This window comes from Phocoena phocoena, chromosome 19 (assembly GCF_963924675.1).
Source record: "Phocoena phocoena chromosome 19, mPhoPho1.1, whole genome shotgun sequence".
Taxonomy (NCBI): Eukaryota; Metazoa; Chordata; class Mammalia; order Artiodactyla; family Phocoenidae; genus Phocoena; species Phocoena phocoena.
Window position 1 is genome coordinate 6,577,681 of NC_089237.1, and position 19,139 is coordinate 6,596,819.

General features: G+C 59.3%; 1 protein-coding gene across 1 annotated transcript; it reads left to right on the top strand.

The window, feature by feature from the left end:
• The first annotated feature begins 1,452 nt into the window (after nt 1–1,452).
• NHERF1 (NHERF family PDZ scaffold protein 1) lies at nt 1,453–18,663 on the top strand. Its single transcript, XM_065896993.1, has 6 exons — nt 1,453–2,134; nt 12,646–12,807; nt 13,851–14,004; nt 16,269–16,309; nt 17,465–17,554; nt 17,766–18,663. Exons 1-6 carry the CDS (start codon nt 1,673–1,675, stop codon nt 17,955–17,957), a joined length of 1,101 nt encoding a protein of 366 aa, XP_065753065.1. The 5' UTR covers nt 1,453–1,672; the 3' UTR covers nt 17,958–18,663.
• The last annotated feature ends 476 nt before the right edge of the window (nt 18,664–19,139 follow it).

The window sequence follows — 19,139 nt, forward strand, 5'->3', positions numbered from 1 at the left end:
GCAGCAAGGATTTTACATGCTAAAGGAGTTTACATGGGGCCAAGGTCACATGTCTCCCAAAGCCCTGACCCCAACAGTGGGAAGAGGGCAGGAGACGTGCAGCCTATGACCTAGAGGCACCTTTACTCCAGCTCTGTTCACCAGGGGTGGGGAGAGGGGTGAGAAAGGTATTTCTGCAGCTGCTGCATTTGCTTTCGAGGCAGAAATCTTGCTCCCAGAGCAGAGTCAGCACGATAAGGAAGCTCTCCAGGCCTCTCCCAGGCAGAGCAGGGAGGAGCCTGACCTTGCGGGGTTCTTCTGGGGCCCAAGGCAGGTCGCAGGCAATCCAATCACATGGGCTGCTCTGGGCCTTGAGCATTTGTTTTTCAGAAGTAAATGGCAGTATTTTGGAAAGTACACCCTGTCCATGGCTTCTTTGAGGTGCACATGATGCGGGGTCGGGGGGGGGGGGTTGCGGGGGCGGATCATGTTGAAAGGATTGTCGTTGCTTGTCACTGATTGCCAAAATCATTTGCTTCTCATCCTTCAATGTCCCCAACTAGTCACCTCACCCCTAACAGACTGCCCCCAGCCTCTGTGACCAGCCTCTCATCTGAAAGTAGGAGCTGAAAGAAGGTTTATCTTACGGTCCTAATCATTTTTCCTTCTCTATTGAAAAAAGACAGGGCTCCTTTTCCTATGGAATGTACCCAGAGATTGGTTACCTGACTCTGATCTGCCTCTCCCCAACCCCACCTCCCTAGCCAAGGGCTGACGCCAATTCCCACGCCATTGTCCCTAGGTGGCCTGTCTTGGATGGGCAGCCCCGTGAAGCCTTGGGCTCTCTGCTGGACCCTCACACTGTCCCAGCGAGGATCAGAGCCCGCACCCCTATTAGCAGTTCCTGGGACAAAGCAAAGTGGCCCCACAAATGGGAAAATCTCGTTATTCAAACTACTCTGTTGGGTCCGAGGTGGACCTCGTTCTTATTCGTAAGACCGCTCGCAGCACTGGAGCGGCATTGATTTTCCTGGCAACAGTCGCCCCCACCCCCACCCCCAATTGGAATTGCACACTTTGGCTGAAGGCTGTTGAAATGTTAGGGTCCTTTACCCGAGGGTTGGCTCTCAATCCCCGAGGCAGGTGGAGGGAAATCAGAAAAGATCCTGCGGGCCGCTCTGCCCAGTACCAGGAACTCGCCCCCGCCTGGCCCTCCCCCTCCCCCCCCCACCCCCGGGCCTCAACCAGCCACTTGGTAACAGACACTTCCACTTCCTGAGCCCTCTTTCTTCTCCCGCCGCGGGGCGCCGCGCTGAGAGCAGAAACTCACCCCTGCGCGCTCCCATTGGCCGGTGTCATTCACCCTGCCAGAGCGCCCCCTCTCCGTGGTGTCTGATTGGCCCTCGGTGGTCCACACCCTCCACGCGGCCCCGCCCCCCGGAATAAGCAGCCTGGGCGGGCTCTGGAACGCTCAGACTCCGCGCACGGCGGGGATTGGTCCGTGAGCTTCGGCTTCGGCTCCTCGCAGTTCGCGTCCGCCGCTCCCAGGACACCTGCTCGCTCTGCCAGTCCGGCGGCGTGGGCTTTCCGTGCCGCCCTCGCTCTCGTCTCCCGGCCCGCAGGGTGAGAAGAAGGAGTGGACCGTCCCGTCTCCGGACCCCGACCGGACGCCGCTGAGCCGTTGCAGGGCGAGATGAGCACGGACGCGGCGGCCGGGGCGCCTCTTCCCCGGCTCTGCTGCCTGGAGAAGGGTCCGAACGGCTACGGCTTCCACCTGCACGGGGAAAAGGGCAAGGTAGGCCAGTTCATCCGGCTGGTGGAGCCCGGCTCGCCGGCCGAGAAGTCGGGACTGCTGGCCGGAGACCGGCTAGTGGAGGTGAATGGCGAGAACGTGGAGAAAGAGACCCACCAGCAGGTGGTGAGCCGCATCCGTGCCGCACTCAACTCCGTGCGCCTGCTGGTGGTCGACCCCGAGACCGACGAGCGGCTGCAGAAGTTGGGCGTCCAGGTCCGGGAGGAGATGCTGCGCCCCCAGGAAGGATCCGGGCAGGCCAAGCCGCCGGCCGTCGTCGAGGAGCAGGGGGCTGGCGGGGAAAATGAGCCGCCCGCCGCCGCGCCGGAGCCGCACGAGGCCGAGAAGAGCCATCAGGAGCGGGTAAGTGCGGGCGCGGGCCGGACGGCGAGGCTGGAACCGGGTGGGAGGGAGAGTAGTCCAGAGACCCAGGCGCCCCGGACGCCCAGCCCTGCTGCCGCCTTGTCTTTCTGAAACTGGATCCTCACGGGGGAGACTGCTTCCGCCCGCCAACCGGGCGAACTGGCAGTTACAGCTTTGAGGCTGCGTCCCGCGACCCCTACTCCCTCTCCCCAGGCTGGGCTGGGACCCTGAGCGCCTTTGGGAGTGAGGGTGAGGGCGAGCGGCTCCAGGGAGTCCAGTCCCCTTTTCCTCGACTCTGTCGGTGGTGTCTGCTCCGGTCCCTTGGGACTCCCAATCCCGCCCCTCCTGGTGCAAATGACCAGCTTTCTCCAGGGCCCCTGGGGGTGGTAAATGAAGCTGGGGTGAGGCTAGAGCGGCCCCGACTTGAAAAAGCTAGAGGAATAACTACGCTCTTTCTGTGTGGAGCTGCAGCGCTGGGAGGGGAGGGGAGGGGGTCACACGCTGGGTTCTCAGGCACTTCCCCCCTTCCTCACAGCCCGCTGGCTGGCGTGTGTATCATTAACTTCAGCCTGGCTGGACTTCATCCTCCTTAAATCCGGTGTGACTTCTAAGAAAGAAGCTCCACCGTCCCAAGGCGATGTATGGGGGTGGGGCTCAGGGAGGAGGCGCAGAGGCGTCTGGTCTGGGGGATGGTGGCAGCTCTGCCACCCAGGGGGATTTATGATTCTCAGGAATGTGAGGAGTAAGCGCTGGCTAGTATCTGGGAGCAGGAGGGAAGACCTTGGAGGAGGAGAAACGGCGGCGGGAGTGGTCCAGCGTTCCTGGGCTGGACAGCGGACAGCAGGTGGTCTTGCCCTGGCATCAGCTGTCTCACTCCAGTCCCTGGACAGCAAGCAGACTGGTTGCTTTCTAACCACGTTTGGTGTTTCCTCTCATGACCCTAGTTTGGATCGGCCGTAGGAGGGGCAGAGGCAAAAGGGAAGTTGTACTGAGCCTGCTGTTCCCCGGAGAGTGAAGGGGGGGGCCCTCAGGGTGGGGTTGTGGGGAGCAGGACCAGGGCATCCCCTGGGCCCGTTTGGCTTCACCAGCTCTCCACCTGCTGGCAGGGGTGTCCGTGGTACCAGTAGGAGCCTCCCTTGACAGAGAAAGGGCACAGTTCAGCCTTTAAGGGTAGTAAGTGGAGCCGGAGAGGGCCGGTTGGTTTGGTGGAGGTGAAGTCACCAGGAGCCCTGTCCAGCCAGAGCTGGGTGCCGAGAACGCCAGGGCCACCAGGCTCCTGCTTTCTGCCGCTAACAAGCTGGCATTGGCAAGGGTGGGGGTGGGGTCGGAGCACCCCTGGCAGGGGTTTGACAATGGGGAGTTGGGACCCATGACCTCTGGTCCCAGGCAGAAATCCAGTTTGAACTTTGTGCCGAGGGCATCGATTGACCATTCCTGTTTTGTTTTTGTTTTTTTTGGACTTCGGCACTGGCACAAGTAACCGGCCTCCCCGACCCGCCCCCCTAGGTTGCAGTCATGTTTAGCTCCTCCTGGTGCCCTTTTGGTTTTGCTGCTGGGTGCAGGAGGGCCTGCGGGGAGCTGGGGGGCGCAGAGGCCAGGACGGAGGCTTGACCTAGCACATGTGCTCCCACCAGGCCACCTGAGAAGCAGCAGAGGTTGGCTTCTGCTCTCTGGGTGAGCGCAGGATGGGGTTGCCCCAGGTAGTGGCGCGACACCTGCATTTGTGTGTATGCTCTGTTGTGCCCGTGGAAGGGAACAGAACCCTCCAGCCAGTCCCGGGGACACCATCACCAGGCCTCTTGGGGTTTCAGGTCAACGAGCAAATCAGAACTTCTCTGAGCCTTGGTTCTCCCATCAATAAAATGAGGGCGTTGGATTCCAGTGACACCTGCCTTCTCTAGAATTTTACAACTAATGGAAAGTCCTTGAGCCCCTAGTGTGCTGGACTGAGCATCTTGTACGCCCAGGCATTTGAATCCCAGCTGTGAGCGGGGTGTCTCTTAGCCTCTGCATGGCCGCCGAGCAGCGTTAAGTCCTTCCGGTAGGAGGTTCCCATGAAATCTGGTACGGTGGGCCTGCAGATGACCCGGCCTGTCGTTGCAAAAAAAGAAAAGAAAAAAAAAGTTAACCGACGTCATAAGAGTTCATTCATCGTTCCGCGAAGAGACACGGGATGTCTATGTAAGGGATACACCCAGCGTTTGAATGTTACCGATCAGTTTGAGTCTGAATTCGTTTGCGAAGTGGGGGCTGTTAATGACATCCCCGTTAGTTCTCAGAAGTGAAAAAGATGTTAGTGGGAAAGTGTCATGCAGAGTGGGTGGCGGTGACATCTCACTGGGAAGAGCGGCCTGGGTTCGAGAACGATGCAGGGCAGAGGGCGAGGGGTGCCCATAGTACTGATCTCGGAGGAGGTGGCGGGGTGCTTCCAACTCGGCACACCTCCACCCACGGAGAGGGAGGAGCAACAGCACCTCTGCTCACGGCCCCCCGCAGTCACAGGATGAGGCCTAAATCCTTGAGCTGGGCAGCCGGCACGGGGCCCGCAGCGGGGGCTGGGCAGGCCTGAGCCAGGTCAGCTGCACTCGCTGGGCCACCGCGAGCGAGCCAAGTTTCTCTAAGCTTCCATTTCCTCTTGTGTAAATTGGGGGTGACAGCAGGGGCCTCGTGGCGTTGGCGGGGTTACCTGAGGATGCCTGTCGAGCCAGTAGCTCAGAGCCTCCACTAAGTAAGTGCTCAGTGAACGTTGGTTGCTGAGATCTGAATTAATACATATTTCACAGTGATGATTACACGCCCACCCAGGGGGCAGCTAGCCCTGGATCTGCCTCTCCCGAAGGCGTGTGCTGCCGTGGCCAAGCCTGGCATCCGAAAGCGCTCCATCTGGGGTCGCTGTCATTGAAGAATCAGCCCTTCACAATCTCGCAGCCTTCTCTCGCCACCCGCGCCTCTTGTCCCCACCAGCCCACCAAACCACACCGAGGGTCCGAATTCCCTCCCAGCGTGCCACGTGCTTTGAGCCTTCGCACCTGATATTTGCACGTGGGAACCCTCAGTCCCCTTCTGCGCCAAGCACGCTCCCCAACACCACTCACCTCCCAGGAAACCTTTCCTCGACCCCACAGGCATCGTGAACTCTTTCCTCACCTTCTCCCCCCTGTCCTTCCACCTTTTCTCACACTGAGCACGCAATATCTCAGTCATCTGTTCGTATCTCCTCCACCAGCCCGTGCTGGGTCCCAAGGGCAACAGCTGTGGCTTATTTATGTTTATATCCCTATCACTGTCCCCGGCAGCGAGCAGGGAGGGGCTCAATAAATAATTTTTGCATGAATGGATGAATGCGAAACAGCCACGGGGGACCTTTGTCCTCGTTCATCTCAGCCCAACCCACCTGGGCCTGTTCGTGCCTCGAGAGCACACCCGGAGATTGGAATTCCAGATAGAGCTTTACCGCTCCTTTTTCTTGCCTACTAGCAGCTTCCATTTTAAAACTAGAGAGCCAAAAGTCTGTGAATCCCAGCCCTGTTGCCCTCTGGCTCTGGGACCCTGATTGTTCAGCATTCCCCACGAGCCTCAGCTTCTGCCTCTGTGAAATGGGGACCCCGACCCCACCCTGCAGGGTTCTGGGAAAGATTTGATGAGATGATGCGGAAGGTGTGTGTTAAGTGCCCAGCGTGGGGTGGGTTCCCACCACGCCTGACCTTGATCCCAGAGGTACCCCAGGTGGCAAAGTCGGGGGTGGGCACAATTAGCTGGCAGCCTCCAACCTCGTTCCCATGTTTCCGTTTCACACCGACCGAGCTGGAGTCTGCCAGGGCAGAGCAGGGCTTGAGCTGCAGGATGTTTGGATTGGAAATGGACAGGGTGTGACGGCTTGTGTGCTGGTTCCTCCTCTTAAGCCACATACTTGGGATTTCTTTCTCCCCTGGGATAGCCCCTGGTTCTGACCTTCTGGTTCCTGTTCAATCCTGGAGATGATTCTCTTGGAAAGAGAAAGGGGCTTTTTTCTCAAGGAACCCCATCATGTCTCCATGGGGGGGCCCTTCTCTTCCTCCTCAGGCTTCCCATCCCATGGATCCCTGAGGAAGTCAGGGAGTGCTTAGGAATTAGGGGAAGAAGGGGCCTGGCCAAGGTCTTGAGGGTGCTGTGAGCCTCTTACAGAGAGAAACCAGAGCTCTAGACCCCAGTAATGGGAGCTACTCTAAGCCTACTAGTTGCTCGGCCCTAAAGATAGTGATACACACTTCATTGATTTTTTTTTTTCTTTTTCTTCCCTCACCACAACCCTGCAAATCAGGTATTATTTTCTCCATTTTGTAAGTTGATAAATAATAAGTAAATGGTAGTTATTATATGTGTCTGGCAATGTGCTGTGTACTAAACATGCCTTATCTCAGTTAATCCACATGACCACCCTACGGGGTAGATAGTAGCCCCACTGTCCATATGTGGAGACTGAGGCTCCATCAGTGTGGGCGGTGGGCCCCACGGTTCTCAGTAGGGAGCCCTTACCCTGTAGCAGGGCTGTGTCTGAGAACTCCGCTCACTCTGACTCCAGTGTCTGCATGTCCATCCGGCTTGTGTTGTGCTTAAGGGCCTGACCCTCCAGCTGGGTGTCTCCGCCCATCACATTCTGGGCCATACCAGGGCCATCACAGCAGCATAAATTCAGGCTGCTGGAACCAGCTCCCTGCAAGGATCCAGGGCTCCCAGGTGCTTCTGTCCCCAGGGGACACCATCAGGAAAAGTGTCAGCCCCGATGGAAAACCTCGGCGCAGAAGGGGCAGGCTCCAGGCCCCATCCCTTCTCACACGATGGGCCCAGCCGGGAGTCTGGTGACCAAGTTTCTACCCTCATCCCCAGGGCCTGAGAACTGTCCTTGCTGGCTCTGGGGCTCCCCTGTAGCACAAAGGACTCCCCCTGAGAGGCTGATCTTGACGGCCTTGGCCTTCCTCCCCGACCCCTCAGGGTAGGACATTTCACCACATCCCCCGACCCCAGACCATGTTTGGCTTCCTGCGCCCTGAAAAGGACAAGTGATGCGGATTCCCCGAGGCCTGGGTTCTAGTGCCGTCCAAGGCTGGGGGACTGAGGCCGGAGCTCTGACTTCCCAGGGACAAAGGCTCCGGCCTCTCCCTGTGCTTGTTAGAAGGTCGTGATGCCCAGTTGAAACAGCAAAGGCCATGGGGACATAGGGGACAGCCTAAGAGTTGAGAGTGAGACCTCTAGGGTCTGTATGGGCCTTTTTGGCAGGCACTGGTCACGTGTGGCTCTTAGCGCTTGAAATGTGCTGGTTGAAATTGAGATGGGCCGTAAGTGAAAAATAAAATGCACACCAGATTTTGAAAACTTAGTACAGAAAAAAGGATGTAAAATATGCCATTAATAACTTTTAAATGGATTACGTGTTAGAAGGATAATATTTTGGATATGTTGTGTTAAGTAAGATATTAAAACTGATTTCTCTTGTTTCTTTTTACGTTTTAATTTGGCTACTAGAAACGTTAAAGTTACCTACGTGACTGGCATTCTGTTTCTATGGGGCACTGCTGCTCTAGAGCTGAGCTCAAAGCCGACCCTCTTCTCCTATCAGCTGTATGTACTTGAGCGGTTTATGCCACCTGTTTGAACCTGAGTTTCCTCATCTGTGAAGTGAGGGCAATAATACCCTCCTCCCAAAGGGTTACAGTTGGGTCCTGACGAGAATATACACTTATAAAGCCCTGGTGGGATGCTTGGCACTTAGTAAGTGCTCACTAAACGTAGAGCCCCGATTTCACAAGCTCCGAGAAGGTCCTTACAGAGCCTCTTAGGACAGCCCACAGGAGTTAAATCCAGCAACTTCTGGAAGGAGGGTGAGGAGGGATGACGGTAGAGAGCCTGCCAGCCTGGGTGGTGTCCAGCCAGGCCGCAGCCCAGGTACCAGCCTGCTCTATCCCAGGCTTGCCCAGGCCTGGGGAGAACTGAGCCAAACTCTCCATCGGGTGGGTCTCTGGCCAGCACCGGGAGAAAAGAGCCAGAGGGAGAACCTGGCTCGGGGTCCCTGGGCGGGGATGTCAGGGAAGCAGCCCCCACTTTATCACCTGGCTCCCTCCTGGATCCCACCCTGCGGGTCTCCGGAGAAGGGCCTTCCCGCTGAGAAATGGCAGAGCATGAGATCGAGGCCTAGAGTCGCTCCTTTTTTGCAGAGGGAGGTGGCAGCATTCCTCAGTGTGCACAGACCTTGGGCTGGGGTGTCTTCTAGGGAGGAAATAAATGAAGCCACATCAGGGCCAGAGATCATGGGTCAGTGACAGCTGAGCCCTTGGTCACCTCCCTTTGGGTGAGGAGAGGATGCCTTCAGCCTAGAGCCTGGACACTGGCCAGCAGTCTGAGCTCCTGGTCACTTCCCAGCCTGCCCTAAGGACAGTGCCCCCGTGCTGCCCAGTCACACGTCACCCCCAGGCAGAGGCAGCTTGCTCCATCCTGGTTTCCTTGAAGAGTTGGCACCAGACCCAGGCCTGTGTCTCCAAGAGACCCGTGGAGCGGCCTGAGCTGCATCCCAGAGCAGCCCAGGCTCCTTACACCCAGTATACCCCACCCCTCCCCTACCAGAACAGCCAGGGCTCCATCTCTCCACCCCCCCACCCCTCCTCCCTTGTTGGGGCTGATTCCCCTGTGTGGGGGCAGGGTATCATTCTTATCTTATTTGCATAAAGAAGAGCCCTCGGCTGGCCGGGCTGGGGGGAAGGGCAGCCTTGGGAGGTGACGAGTCACCTCTGTTGTTCCCCTAGCCACCTCGGTGGTCTTGCTGCTCCTCCAGCCGCCCCTTCTGGGGCCCGGAGATGGCTGGCCTGGGAGAAGCAGCCTGGCTTGTTTTCTATAGGGCCCATCACCATGGCACCGGCCAGGGAGGGGCTGGGCCCAGTGGGGCGTTGGCCCCCAGCCGCCCTCCCCAAGGAGGAGCAGGGAGCGGCCCTAGGCCTGCTCCCCAGAGACGGTCACCAGGATTAGGGTATCGACTTTCCCCAGCTTTCCAGGTGGCTGCTGGTGGTGCCTATTGAATTCCGTGCCCAACATCCGCTCCCTGGGCTGAATGGGTGGAGGTGACTGGGCTCCCTGGGTGAAGAGGACGGAATGGAGCCAGCAGCCAGGGCAGGCCTGTGCAAGGCTCGGGTCAGCCCGAGACCCGCAGGGTGGGAGAAGCCCCCATGGGAAGAGTCTAGAGGCAGCTCTCCTGACGGGGTCTATTCTGGAAGGCAGGTCTGGCATTGTCTGGAAGTGAGAGACTCATCCAGCCCCCAGCCGCCCCAGCCCATTTGCACAGCCCGTCGGCCACCACCGCCTCCTGGTCTTTCCTCTCACTTCTCTGCCAGTCTCCCCACTGAGCAGATCCTGATTTTTGCTTCCGAGCTGCCATCCACACTGGAAGACCCACCTGAACCTCTGAACACGCTGGGGCCGTGTTGCCCTCCGGAGCTGCCACTATGGCACAAGTCCCCTCCTGAGCTCCTGGGAGCCGCAGAGCACCCCCAGGATGTCCCAGGCGTTCCATTTATTCCCCTTGCCCCAGCTCTGGGGGTGTGGGCCCAGAGCAATGGTGGCCAAGCTCCGGCCAGCACCTGACACCTCCCCTCCCCGTCTTCTCTTCTCGGTGCTGACCACACATCCTGAGGGAGCTGCCCCCAGGACTCCTGACAGCACCAGCCTCCACCAGGCTGGGATGGCCTCCTTTGATGGTCTGACTCAGCAGCTGGCAATGACACCTCCTGGGGGCAGCTGGGGGAAGGGTGGAGAGCAACACGGGAAGAATGGGAAGCCCCCCCCCCATCCCCATGGGAAGGGAGGGAGCCTCTGAGGACTGGGGAAGATGGGAGCTGGGGTGGGGCTCTATACTTGTCTGGGCGCTTCGGAAAACGCCTAGGGTTACCTTGTCCCCCGCCCCAGCCACCCCAGAAAGCAACGGAACAGGTCCCAGTACAGGGGGAAGGGAGCAGCGGGGGCCTGGGCCCTGCAGGTGGATCTACCATGAGATCCTCATGGCTTGGCGCCAGCAGAAGTAAGTGAGGTGCATACGACAAGTCACCAGGCAAGGGTCCCCGGGGTGAAAGGTGCTGAGGATCAGTGAGGGAAGCCCGCGGCACAGAGACGCATCATGGGGGCAGCCAGTGCCGCCCCGCCAGCCAGGAGGACACCTGAAGCCGCCGGGCCTGCTCGCCGCCGTGTCGCCCCGCGAGAGGCCGCGAGCCTGAGCCTCGGAAGGAAGCCTGCGGTTTCATCATCTCCTTGCCCCTCCCAGCAGAGGCCGCAAGCGGTGTTTGCAACTCCCCACCTCCAGTGGGCCTCCTCCCAGCCTGGGCTTGGGTCCTTCCAGGGATGGTGGCGGGAGCACAGGTCCCAAGTCAGAGCCCGGGGTGGCGTCCTGGCTTCTCCACCGTGAAGCTCTGACATCAGGCAATGGGCTTCCTGTCTCAGTTTCCCCATCTCGAGAACAGGGGTCAGGCTTAACCCTCACCCTACCCCTAACCCTATCTCGAGGCTGGGGGGAAGGCTCTCTGGAGTGAGGGGCGGCCGGGGGGAGCAGAGACATCAGGGCTGCCCTCTCCCTTCCCCGTGATTCACCCTCCCCACTTTCTCAGGGTGACTGCAGAGCACTGCCCGGCTGGGGCAGAAAGCTGAGCCTGCCCCGCGGTAGCAACTGGTCGGACCTGTTCCTGTTCCCCTGGGCCTGGGGGAGGGCTGGGCTGGCAGCTCCGCAGAGGGATTAGCTTGAGGGGAAAAGAGCCTCACTCCCGGAACTAGATCCCGGTGGGGGGCGGGGGCTGCAGGCTGCGGGAGGGCCTCCCCCCCCACCCCACCCCAGGGGAAGCAGCGGGAGGGGGGCATCAGCAGGGGGGTGGGCCTGCAGTGAGGACCGGAAGGGATGAGGAGAACTGGAGAAAAGAGGGTGCCTCCGTGGGCGCCCCCCACTTCTTTATGCTCACTTAACTGTCTCAGCTGTGGTCTGGGGTGAAGTGAGAGTGCACGGGGCCTCTAGCCCAGATTAGGGTAAACCCAGGCCTAAACGTCGCCTCACCCCTCCTTCCTGTCTTGGCCTCTCCACACCCCCTACCAACATCCTGAAACACACAAAGGCCCACCCAGGCATCTAAAGGAAAGCAGAGTCACCCTCCTCCGGCCACCTCCCTACCCCTCCCAGAGCAGAGGGGTGGGGACTGAGGCTTCACTGCAGATGGCAGCCGCCTCCTGGGGCCAGCGAGTTGGGGCAGGAGGCCTGTAAGCCCTCCCCTCCCTCCCCACCCCTCCCTTGCCTTCTCCTCTCCCAGCTGGGGAGTGAGGTCTCAGAGCTACCGGGCACCCCACCCCACCCTCAGAATCTCACTTCTCAGCCTGTATTGATATTAGCAACGATGGCAAACCGGGCACAGAGATTTTAGCGTGGTCAGGTGTTCCCACATATGTTAATTACCCCCTGGACCTCCTAGCAACCCTGGCACCAAGAATGGTCTACAAACAATGAACCCTAGGCTCTGAGAAGGAAATTACTTGCCCCAGGTCACATAGCTCCTAAGAGGGAGATGCCTGGCAGCCGGGTGATAACCCAGAGCTAGCAGGCCTGGGAGAAGGGGGAGAGGCACCCCAAGTCGGTCATGGGCTCAGGCCTCTGGCCCCCTCACACTGTATTCCCTCCGTCTTGTAAACGTACCCCAGGGCTGCAGCTTCTAAGCTAAACTGCTTAGGCTGGAGAAAACCCTTCTCGGCGGAGGGTCTGAGTGTGTAAGGGCAATCTTCTTGTACCTTTTCCGTGGGTCCCCTCCCCAGGCCATGGCCACAGCCACATGGGGCTCCCCACCACTCCCCTCCCCGTTCGGGCTCCTTGGGGACCCACACGGTCTTTGGGGTTCTTTTGCTGCCTTTCCCCTCAGCCTTGGTTCTGCTGGTGGGATGTGCCTGTCGCGTCCGGGACCCCTGGCTGTGCCTCCCTCCGGTCTGTGGTCATCTGGCCCCCAGCTCCTTTCTGGCTGGGTCATTTTGCTTGGTGGGGACGAGACAGGAGTCCGTGTGGGCGAGGAGAGGCTTTACTGTAAACATGCTGACAAACGGCTTTGAGTAACCAGCTGCCCTTGCTTCCCCCGCTGCAGACAATAGGGTACAGAAGGGCTGGGGGTCCCCAGTCACTGTCCCAGGTACCCAGCCAGGCTGGCAGGGATGCTACCCCCTGAGAGATGAGGTAGTGATCAAAATAACGTGGTTACCCTTAGAATGTCAGAAGGGGAGAGACTTGAGCTAATCTGCTCCCACCCCGCATTTGCCAGAAGAGGGAACGGTGGCCTGCCCAGGGTCACCTGGCCAGGTTGCTGCAGGCGGGGGTCTTGGGTCTTCTGAGTCCCAGGCCAGCACGTAGGATCTCAGCAAGGTTGCGTCCTCCCCCAGTTCTCCTTGGTGGGGAGGTGGGGTCAGGCACGGAGCAGGGACGGCGGAACCCGGGGTGCTGTGGGATGACCGTGGCCCCTCCTTTCTCCCCGCAGCACGAGCTTCGGCCTCGGCTCTGCGCCATGAAGAAGGGCCCCAACGGCTACGGCTTCAACCTGCACAGCGACAAGTCCAAGCCAGGCCAGTTCATCCGGGCAGTGGACCCAGACTCGCCCGCTGAGGCCTCGGGGCTCCGGGCCCAGGACCGCATCGTGGAGGTAACGCTTCTTGCTTTCCTCCCAGGCTCTTCCTTCCTGGCTGCAGGAGGCCTAGCCTGCGGCAGGCGTCACATCATTGCTCCTTCACTATTAGCCTGTGAGGCTCGGGCAGCCCAGAGATACCAGACAGATGGATGGATGGGAGACGGGGGAGGATGGTGGGGGAGTGGGAAGGAAGGAAGGACAAAAGGAAGGAAACATGGGGGACTTCCCTGGCGGTCCAGTGGTTAGGACTGTGCGCTTCCACTCCTGGGGCCTGGGTTCAATCCCTGGTCGGGGAACTGAGATCCGCAAACCGTGCGGCGTGGCAAAAAAAAAAAAAATTTTTTTTAAAAAAAGGAAAGAAGGAAAGATGGGTGGTGGATGGATGGAGAGATGGACTGACTTCTCTCCTGCCTGGATCTCCCCTGGGCTCTTCGTCACCGAGCAGACACACTCAGCTGTCCACGATTCACCCGTCCATCCAGCTAGATGTCTGGGGCAACCGCCAGAGCTTCCCTCTGCCCAAGGCCTTCATGCCAGGCACAAGGATGGGGGCAGGAGGATGAAATCCTTCTCCCAAGTGGGGCTCTCAGGCACACTCTTACACTCTTGTGCTATGCTCGTTGGGAGAGGAAACGTGAACCAAGTGTCTTGGGGCCGGTCCCAGAATCTCAGTCTTAGAACCTTAGAGCTGGAAGATCAGCTCTCCCAAGACTTCTCATTTTACATGTGAGCAAACCAAGGCCCAGGGAGGGAAGTACCTAGAAAAGCTGGGGCCCAACTCAGGCCTCCCAGATCTTTCCCGTCCCATGTCACAGCTGTGTTTGTTCAGTCTTGGCCGGCTATTTTCTTTGGCTTTTCCCATGTGTCCTGCCTCCCCATCTGACCATCAGGTGGGAGGATCACTTGGCCTGGTTCAGGACTCCACAGGCAAGGGGGGGCTGAGTGTCCCCCAGTTGCCAACTGGCCGAGGACAGAGAGAACCCCTTGTACTGCTTCCAGCTGCCCCCGCCCACCCCGGAACTGAGACCTGTGCCAGTAACCCCTGCCCCCACCCACAGGTGAACGGGGTCTGCGTGGAGGGCAGGCAGCACGGGGACGTGGTATCCGCCATCAAGGCTGGCGGGGACGAGGCCAAGCTGCTGGTGGTGGACAAGGAGACCGATGAGTTCTTCAAGAAATGCAAAGTGATCCCGTCTCAGGAGCACCTGCATGGTGAGCTGGGCAGGGCGGCCCGAGGCCCCCAGGTCAGGGTTGTGGGCCGGTGCTCTAGACTCTACTGTGTCCCACGGGACGGGAGGCAGACGGTGTAGGTTGGGAGAGAGGGTCAGGGAGAGGACGCCGGCGCTGACATTGGGTTTCTGAGGGTGGCATATGACGGGGGGGGGAAGCTGGCACGAGGGATGGCGAGATGGAAGCGAGCTGCCGATTGATTCCCAGGCCAAAGTCGCAGCGCCGGAGGGAGGCCTGGGCCCCCACCCCTCTCCCCCCCCCCCCCCCCCCCCACAATCTCTCAGGGCAGTGCTGATGCAAGGAAAGGGTTAAGTCTGGAGAGGTTTCCAGCCTTAGCTTGGTCAGATCAGAGTCCAATGACAGGGCCCAGTACCTCCCCTTCCCTTCTCTCAGGTTGTCTTGGAAACCCAGGCTCGCTGGCTCTAGAGAGCAGTGGGTCCCTGGGCCCCTGCCCTTCCCATCCCCCGCATCACCCTGCCAAGCCTGGCACCTCCCCCACCCTAGCCCAAGCCAAATGGGGCAGGGCTGCTGCACCAGGACAGGGAGGAGTTGAGTGGTGCTCTGCTCCCTGGTCTGGACTTTTCTCCCTGGGAAGATGGCTCCTGGAGGGGTGGGGGGCTGGGTGGTAAATCTTTGGACTTTGCAATGGGTGGGGCCTCCCTGAGGGTCATATTTGTAGCAGATGGGTCCACACAAAGGTCCTGCCACAAACTTAGATCCCCAGCTGGGGGGGCCCAGTGGGTTCCTGGAGGCGGGGATGGGTGAGTTAGAAGTCGCTAGCAGACCCTGGGCATGGGAGGTGGGTACCCCTTTACCCTTGGCTCCCAAGTTCATGGAAACCAGGTTACTCAGATAATCCCCTTTCTCATTAAGGGGGAAACTGAAGCCAAGAGAAGCCCCCAGCCTTGTTCTTGGCAACATGGTGTGGGAAGACACAGCTGAAATCTGGATTCCCCTCAGCTGCTCAAATACCTCCCCCGGCCTCCCCCAGCATCCTTTTCTGCCCCCCACCCCCAAGTCATCAACCCTCAGACATTCCTCCCTCCTCTGTCTCCCTCTGGCTGGGTGGGAACACCCTGGGAACCTCAGTGCCTGCAGCCTCTGGCCAGAGGACCTGCACAGGGAGACCTGGGGGTGGGTACTCTCCCCAGGTGACCCTCCTCCCAGCTGGATGTAACTCTCCCCATGGAGAGGAATGCCCCCTCCCAGCGGCTGCCTCCCTACCACAGTGAGACAGCCTACAGCTCATGGGTGAGGGGCTGCTTGCAGGGGGATGGGAGTGAGTGTCCCCATGTCCCAGCAATCCCCTGCCCAGCCACCGTGGGAAGGCTGGGTGGTCGTCAAGTATGCCTGCCTTGTGCCGGGGCCACGGTCCAGGGGAGGAGAAAGACACATGCTGATCTTAAGCTAAGAGTTCAGAAGAAACCCACCAGGCTGACCAGTCCCCAGAGACAGAACAGCCCCCCCTTGCAGCCAGGTGGGGTGTCTACCCTGAGTGAGCCCAGGGAGGGTGACCCCAGGCCCGGTGTCTCTCCCTCTGACCCCTTCTGCCACCACCAGGTTTCCCATTGGCTGGGGGAGGGCACACCCAGGACTCTGCCCTGAGCCTTCTGGTCCCCCCCGCCCCCGATCCCCACACTGGCCAGTAGGAGTTGGGGTTCTTTTCTTTCAGCTGATGCAGGTACGAATCATAACCAGGGTGTGGTCCCAGTTCTGGTGATGCCACCGTCACCTAGGAAGCATTTGAAAGATACTGATTCCTAGGCCTGTCCCAGACGCACTGAAGCAGAAACTGATGCGAAAGCCCAGGAATCTGTATTTCCAACAAGCTTCCCGGGTGGCTGGTAGGCAGCCAGCCTGGAATTTCAGCCCCCTCTAGGACAGCGCTTTTTTTCAAACAGCTCCTTACTCATCAGTGGTTCTTGGGATTAATCGAGTAGGCAGAGGCCAGCATCTTTTTTTTTTTAATGAAACTGAATAGAAAATATCAAAAAGCATTGCGATGTAGTAAGGGCAAGTCGTTTCGTTAAACTTTTGTCACACACGCATAATGTACGTGGGTACTGGGTTGTCAAAATGTCAAAGGTACTCACGGTGGGTGGCAGTCAGGAGACTTTTAAACACCGACCTTGGGGAACATGATCTGCTTATCTGCCCAAACCCCACAACTTCACTGCCTTCCATGCCCCACTCCATCGGCATTCCCCAGAGCGTGCCTCACCTCCGCTCTTTTCTCCTTCGCCTAGGTCCCTTGCCTGAGCCCTTCACCAATGGAGAGATCCGGAAGGTAAAGGCAGACCCCTAATTGCTTCTCTGGCGCTGAGTCCTGGGGTGCAGGGGGAGGTGGGAGGTGGACAGCATCTGGCTCAGGTGGAAACTACAGGTTTCCAGGCTGCTCCCTCCTGGGCCCCAAGCTATGTAACTGCCCGTGTATCCCTCAGCCCCCGCCTGGGCCCAAGGCAGCGGGGAGGGAGGGGGCCTGGCCGGCCCGTCCGCAGCCCGCCATCCTGAGTGCCAAGCTCCGCCTCTAGCTCCCCACCGCACAGAGGCGGCCATTCTTCCCCCCAAGAACAGAGCTGCAGTGTCTGGCCGCGCGCTCCCCGGCCCCTGCTACTTCCAGTCTGGGCTGGAAGAACAAAGCCTGTCCTCCCCGGACAGAGGGAAGAGGAGGCAGTGGAGGCTGGGGGGAGATGGCGGGGCCCGGTGGCAGCTGGGGCCACAGAGGAACCCAGGCAGGAGCTGAGCACCAAGCCACAGCCCTGGTCAAGGCCTTGGCTCTAGGATGGGCCGACTCGCTGTCAGACCACGGAACGGGAACTCTCTGCAGGGTCTGCTCAAAGGCTTCCCTTCCCCGGGGGCTCCTGCTGGGGGACAGACACAGCAAGGGGCTGGCCCTGGACCACCTGAGCCTTCTGTCACTCTACCTGTGGGTCTAGAACTCTCATCTACCTCCTTCCTTCAAAGCCCTTCTTGGCTGCTTTGGGGTTAAGATTTCAAGAATCCCAGGGTCAAGTCCAAGTAAACAGTCAGATGGGCTGCAGGAGATTCAGGGAGCATCACGGGCGTTCCCCACGCCAAGCAAAGATGCTCCCAGTGTCCCCACACTCCAGGAGGCCCCTCCTGGGTCGCCGTCCCAAAAGGCGAGTCAGCCCCAAAGGCTGCATTGGGAGGACTGGGGCGGGTAACTCAGCTAATCCCACGATGGATGGTTCCTCCTGCCTGGGTGGTGGAACCGGGCTACCCTCTGATCCTTGGAAGAATGTGAAAATGTAAATCCTCGAGGGGCCCTGGCAGGCTCAGGCGGTGGGGCTCTGGGGTGGATAGCAAGGGCTTAAGTGGAACTTCTCAGACCGAGGCGCCTGTCTTCCCTGGGAATGCCCTTCCTCGCCCAGGACTGCCCACCCCATGCCCTGCCCACCCACACGCCTCCTCTCTGTGCCAGGAGAATAGTCGTGAAGCCCTGGCCGAGACGGCCTCCGAGAGCCCCAGGCCAACCCTGGCAAGATCCACCTCCAGTGACACCAGTGAGGAGGTAGGCTGGCCGGCTGGGCGGAGGGGGGTGGCACTGGGTGACAGGAAGTCCATTCCCAGGCCACATTTGATCCTGGCACACCAGCCTGTGTGGAGGTCACATGCTGAGCCACGTTCAGTTCTTGTGACCTGGCTTCCCTGGGCACCGCCCCAAGGGAGCCACCTCGCCAAGGCACTAACTCCCGCACTCTGCCGCCCCCTCCTCTTTACAGCTGAATTCCCAAGACAGCCTCAAGAAACAGGACTGCACGGCACCCTCATCTACCTCCTCCTCCTCCGACCCCATCCTGGACTTCAACATCTCCCTGGCCGTGGCCAAAGAGAGGGCCCACCAGAAGCGCGGCAGCAAACGGGCCCCGCAGATGGACTGGAGCAAGAAAAACGAACTCTTCAGCAACCTCTGAGTGCCCCAGCCACCAGGAAGGCTGGCAGGGCCGGGCCAGCCCCACACCCCGACCCGGCTCCTTTTCCCTCTTCCCCACTTACCCCCAAATCGACATACAAATCAGCACCAGCATCTCCTCTCTTGGCAAATCTGACTTTTTTCTAGAGAACTGTGTTCTTCCCTTACTTCAGGGAAGGTGACTTTTTCCGTCCTGGCCCCAATCAGAAAGCAGCCTGTCCCCCACTGGGTGCTTCAGCCTACCAGGTGTCCCGATGCCACCCTCCTGGGACATCACTGGGACCTCCACCGAGCAAGGATCGTGGGACTGGGCGAGAGGTCACCTTCCCACATGACCCCAAGTGATGACTGGGTCCAGGATTGATCGAGGACTCAGATCACAGCAACATCTCAGAGTGGACAGGGGGCCGCCATCCTCAGCTGTGGCTTGGGCATCTTATTTTTGTTTGATTTTTTTTTTTTTTTTTTTTTTAAGAGTGCAGTACCACAGACTTTAGTAGCGGGACGTCCGTTTCCTTGATTAACGTGATTTTACAGGTTGTTGCGTCCAGGACATAGCAGCGGCCTTAGCCTAGAACTTTTTTGTTTCTGCTCCCACCCCCCAGAGACCTGGGCAACACGGGGAGGGTTTCGCCACCCGCTGCCCAGCCCTGAGCCAGGCACAGTTGTAAGGAAATGCTATCGAAATTGAACCGGTTTCTCCAAACTGCCTTGGCCTCTGTGTTTTCCTTTGGAGCTCTGTCCATGGGTGTTCCCGGCGTGGCCTCTGGCAGAGAGGGTAGGGAACAGCTGGAAGGAGGGGAGGTGGGGTGGCTTTATCCCGAGGGCCTTGAGCCTATAGCTGCTGGGTGGCCCTGCCGAGGTGTCCCCCCCCCCCCCGCCACCACCCCACGTGCTTGGCTCACTGGGGCTGCCCTAGAGGGACATTCATCAGGGAACGTGGGAGCTAAACCCACGTGCTCGGAGGGCGCCGGGAAGGCACCTCGGATTCCAGGAGCGTTCAAACTGAATTCACGATGGAGCCAGACTTGGAAAGAGAAGGCTTCATCTTTCCACCCACAGCCAGCGAGGTACAGGAGTCCCAAGAGTGACCTGAGCTGGTCCCAGATACTCTCATCTTATCTGGCCGTGGACCTGACTGGAGGGACTGGGGGAAAACAAACCTGGCCCACCGAGCCCTGGG

Bases quoted from the DNA above. Each gene is read 5' to 3' on its own strand.
- NHERF1 (XM_065896993.1), top strand. From the start codon at position 1,673: ATGAGCACGGACGCGGCGGCCGGGGCGCCTCTTCCCCGGCTCTGCTGC. The intron at 2,135-12,645 runs GTAAGTGCGGGC...TTCTCCCCGCAG, and splicing joins AGAAGAGCCATCAGGAGCGG to CACGAGCTTCGGCCTCGGCT. The intron at 17,555-17,765 runs GTAGGCTGGCCG...TCCTCTTTACAG, and splicing joins CCAGTGACACCAGTGAGGAG to CTGAATTCCCAAGACAGCCT.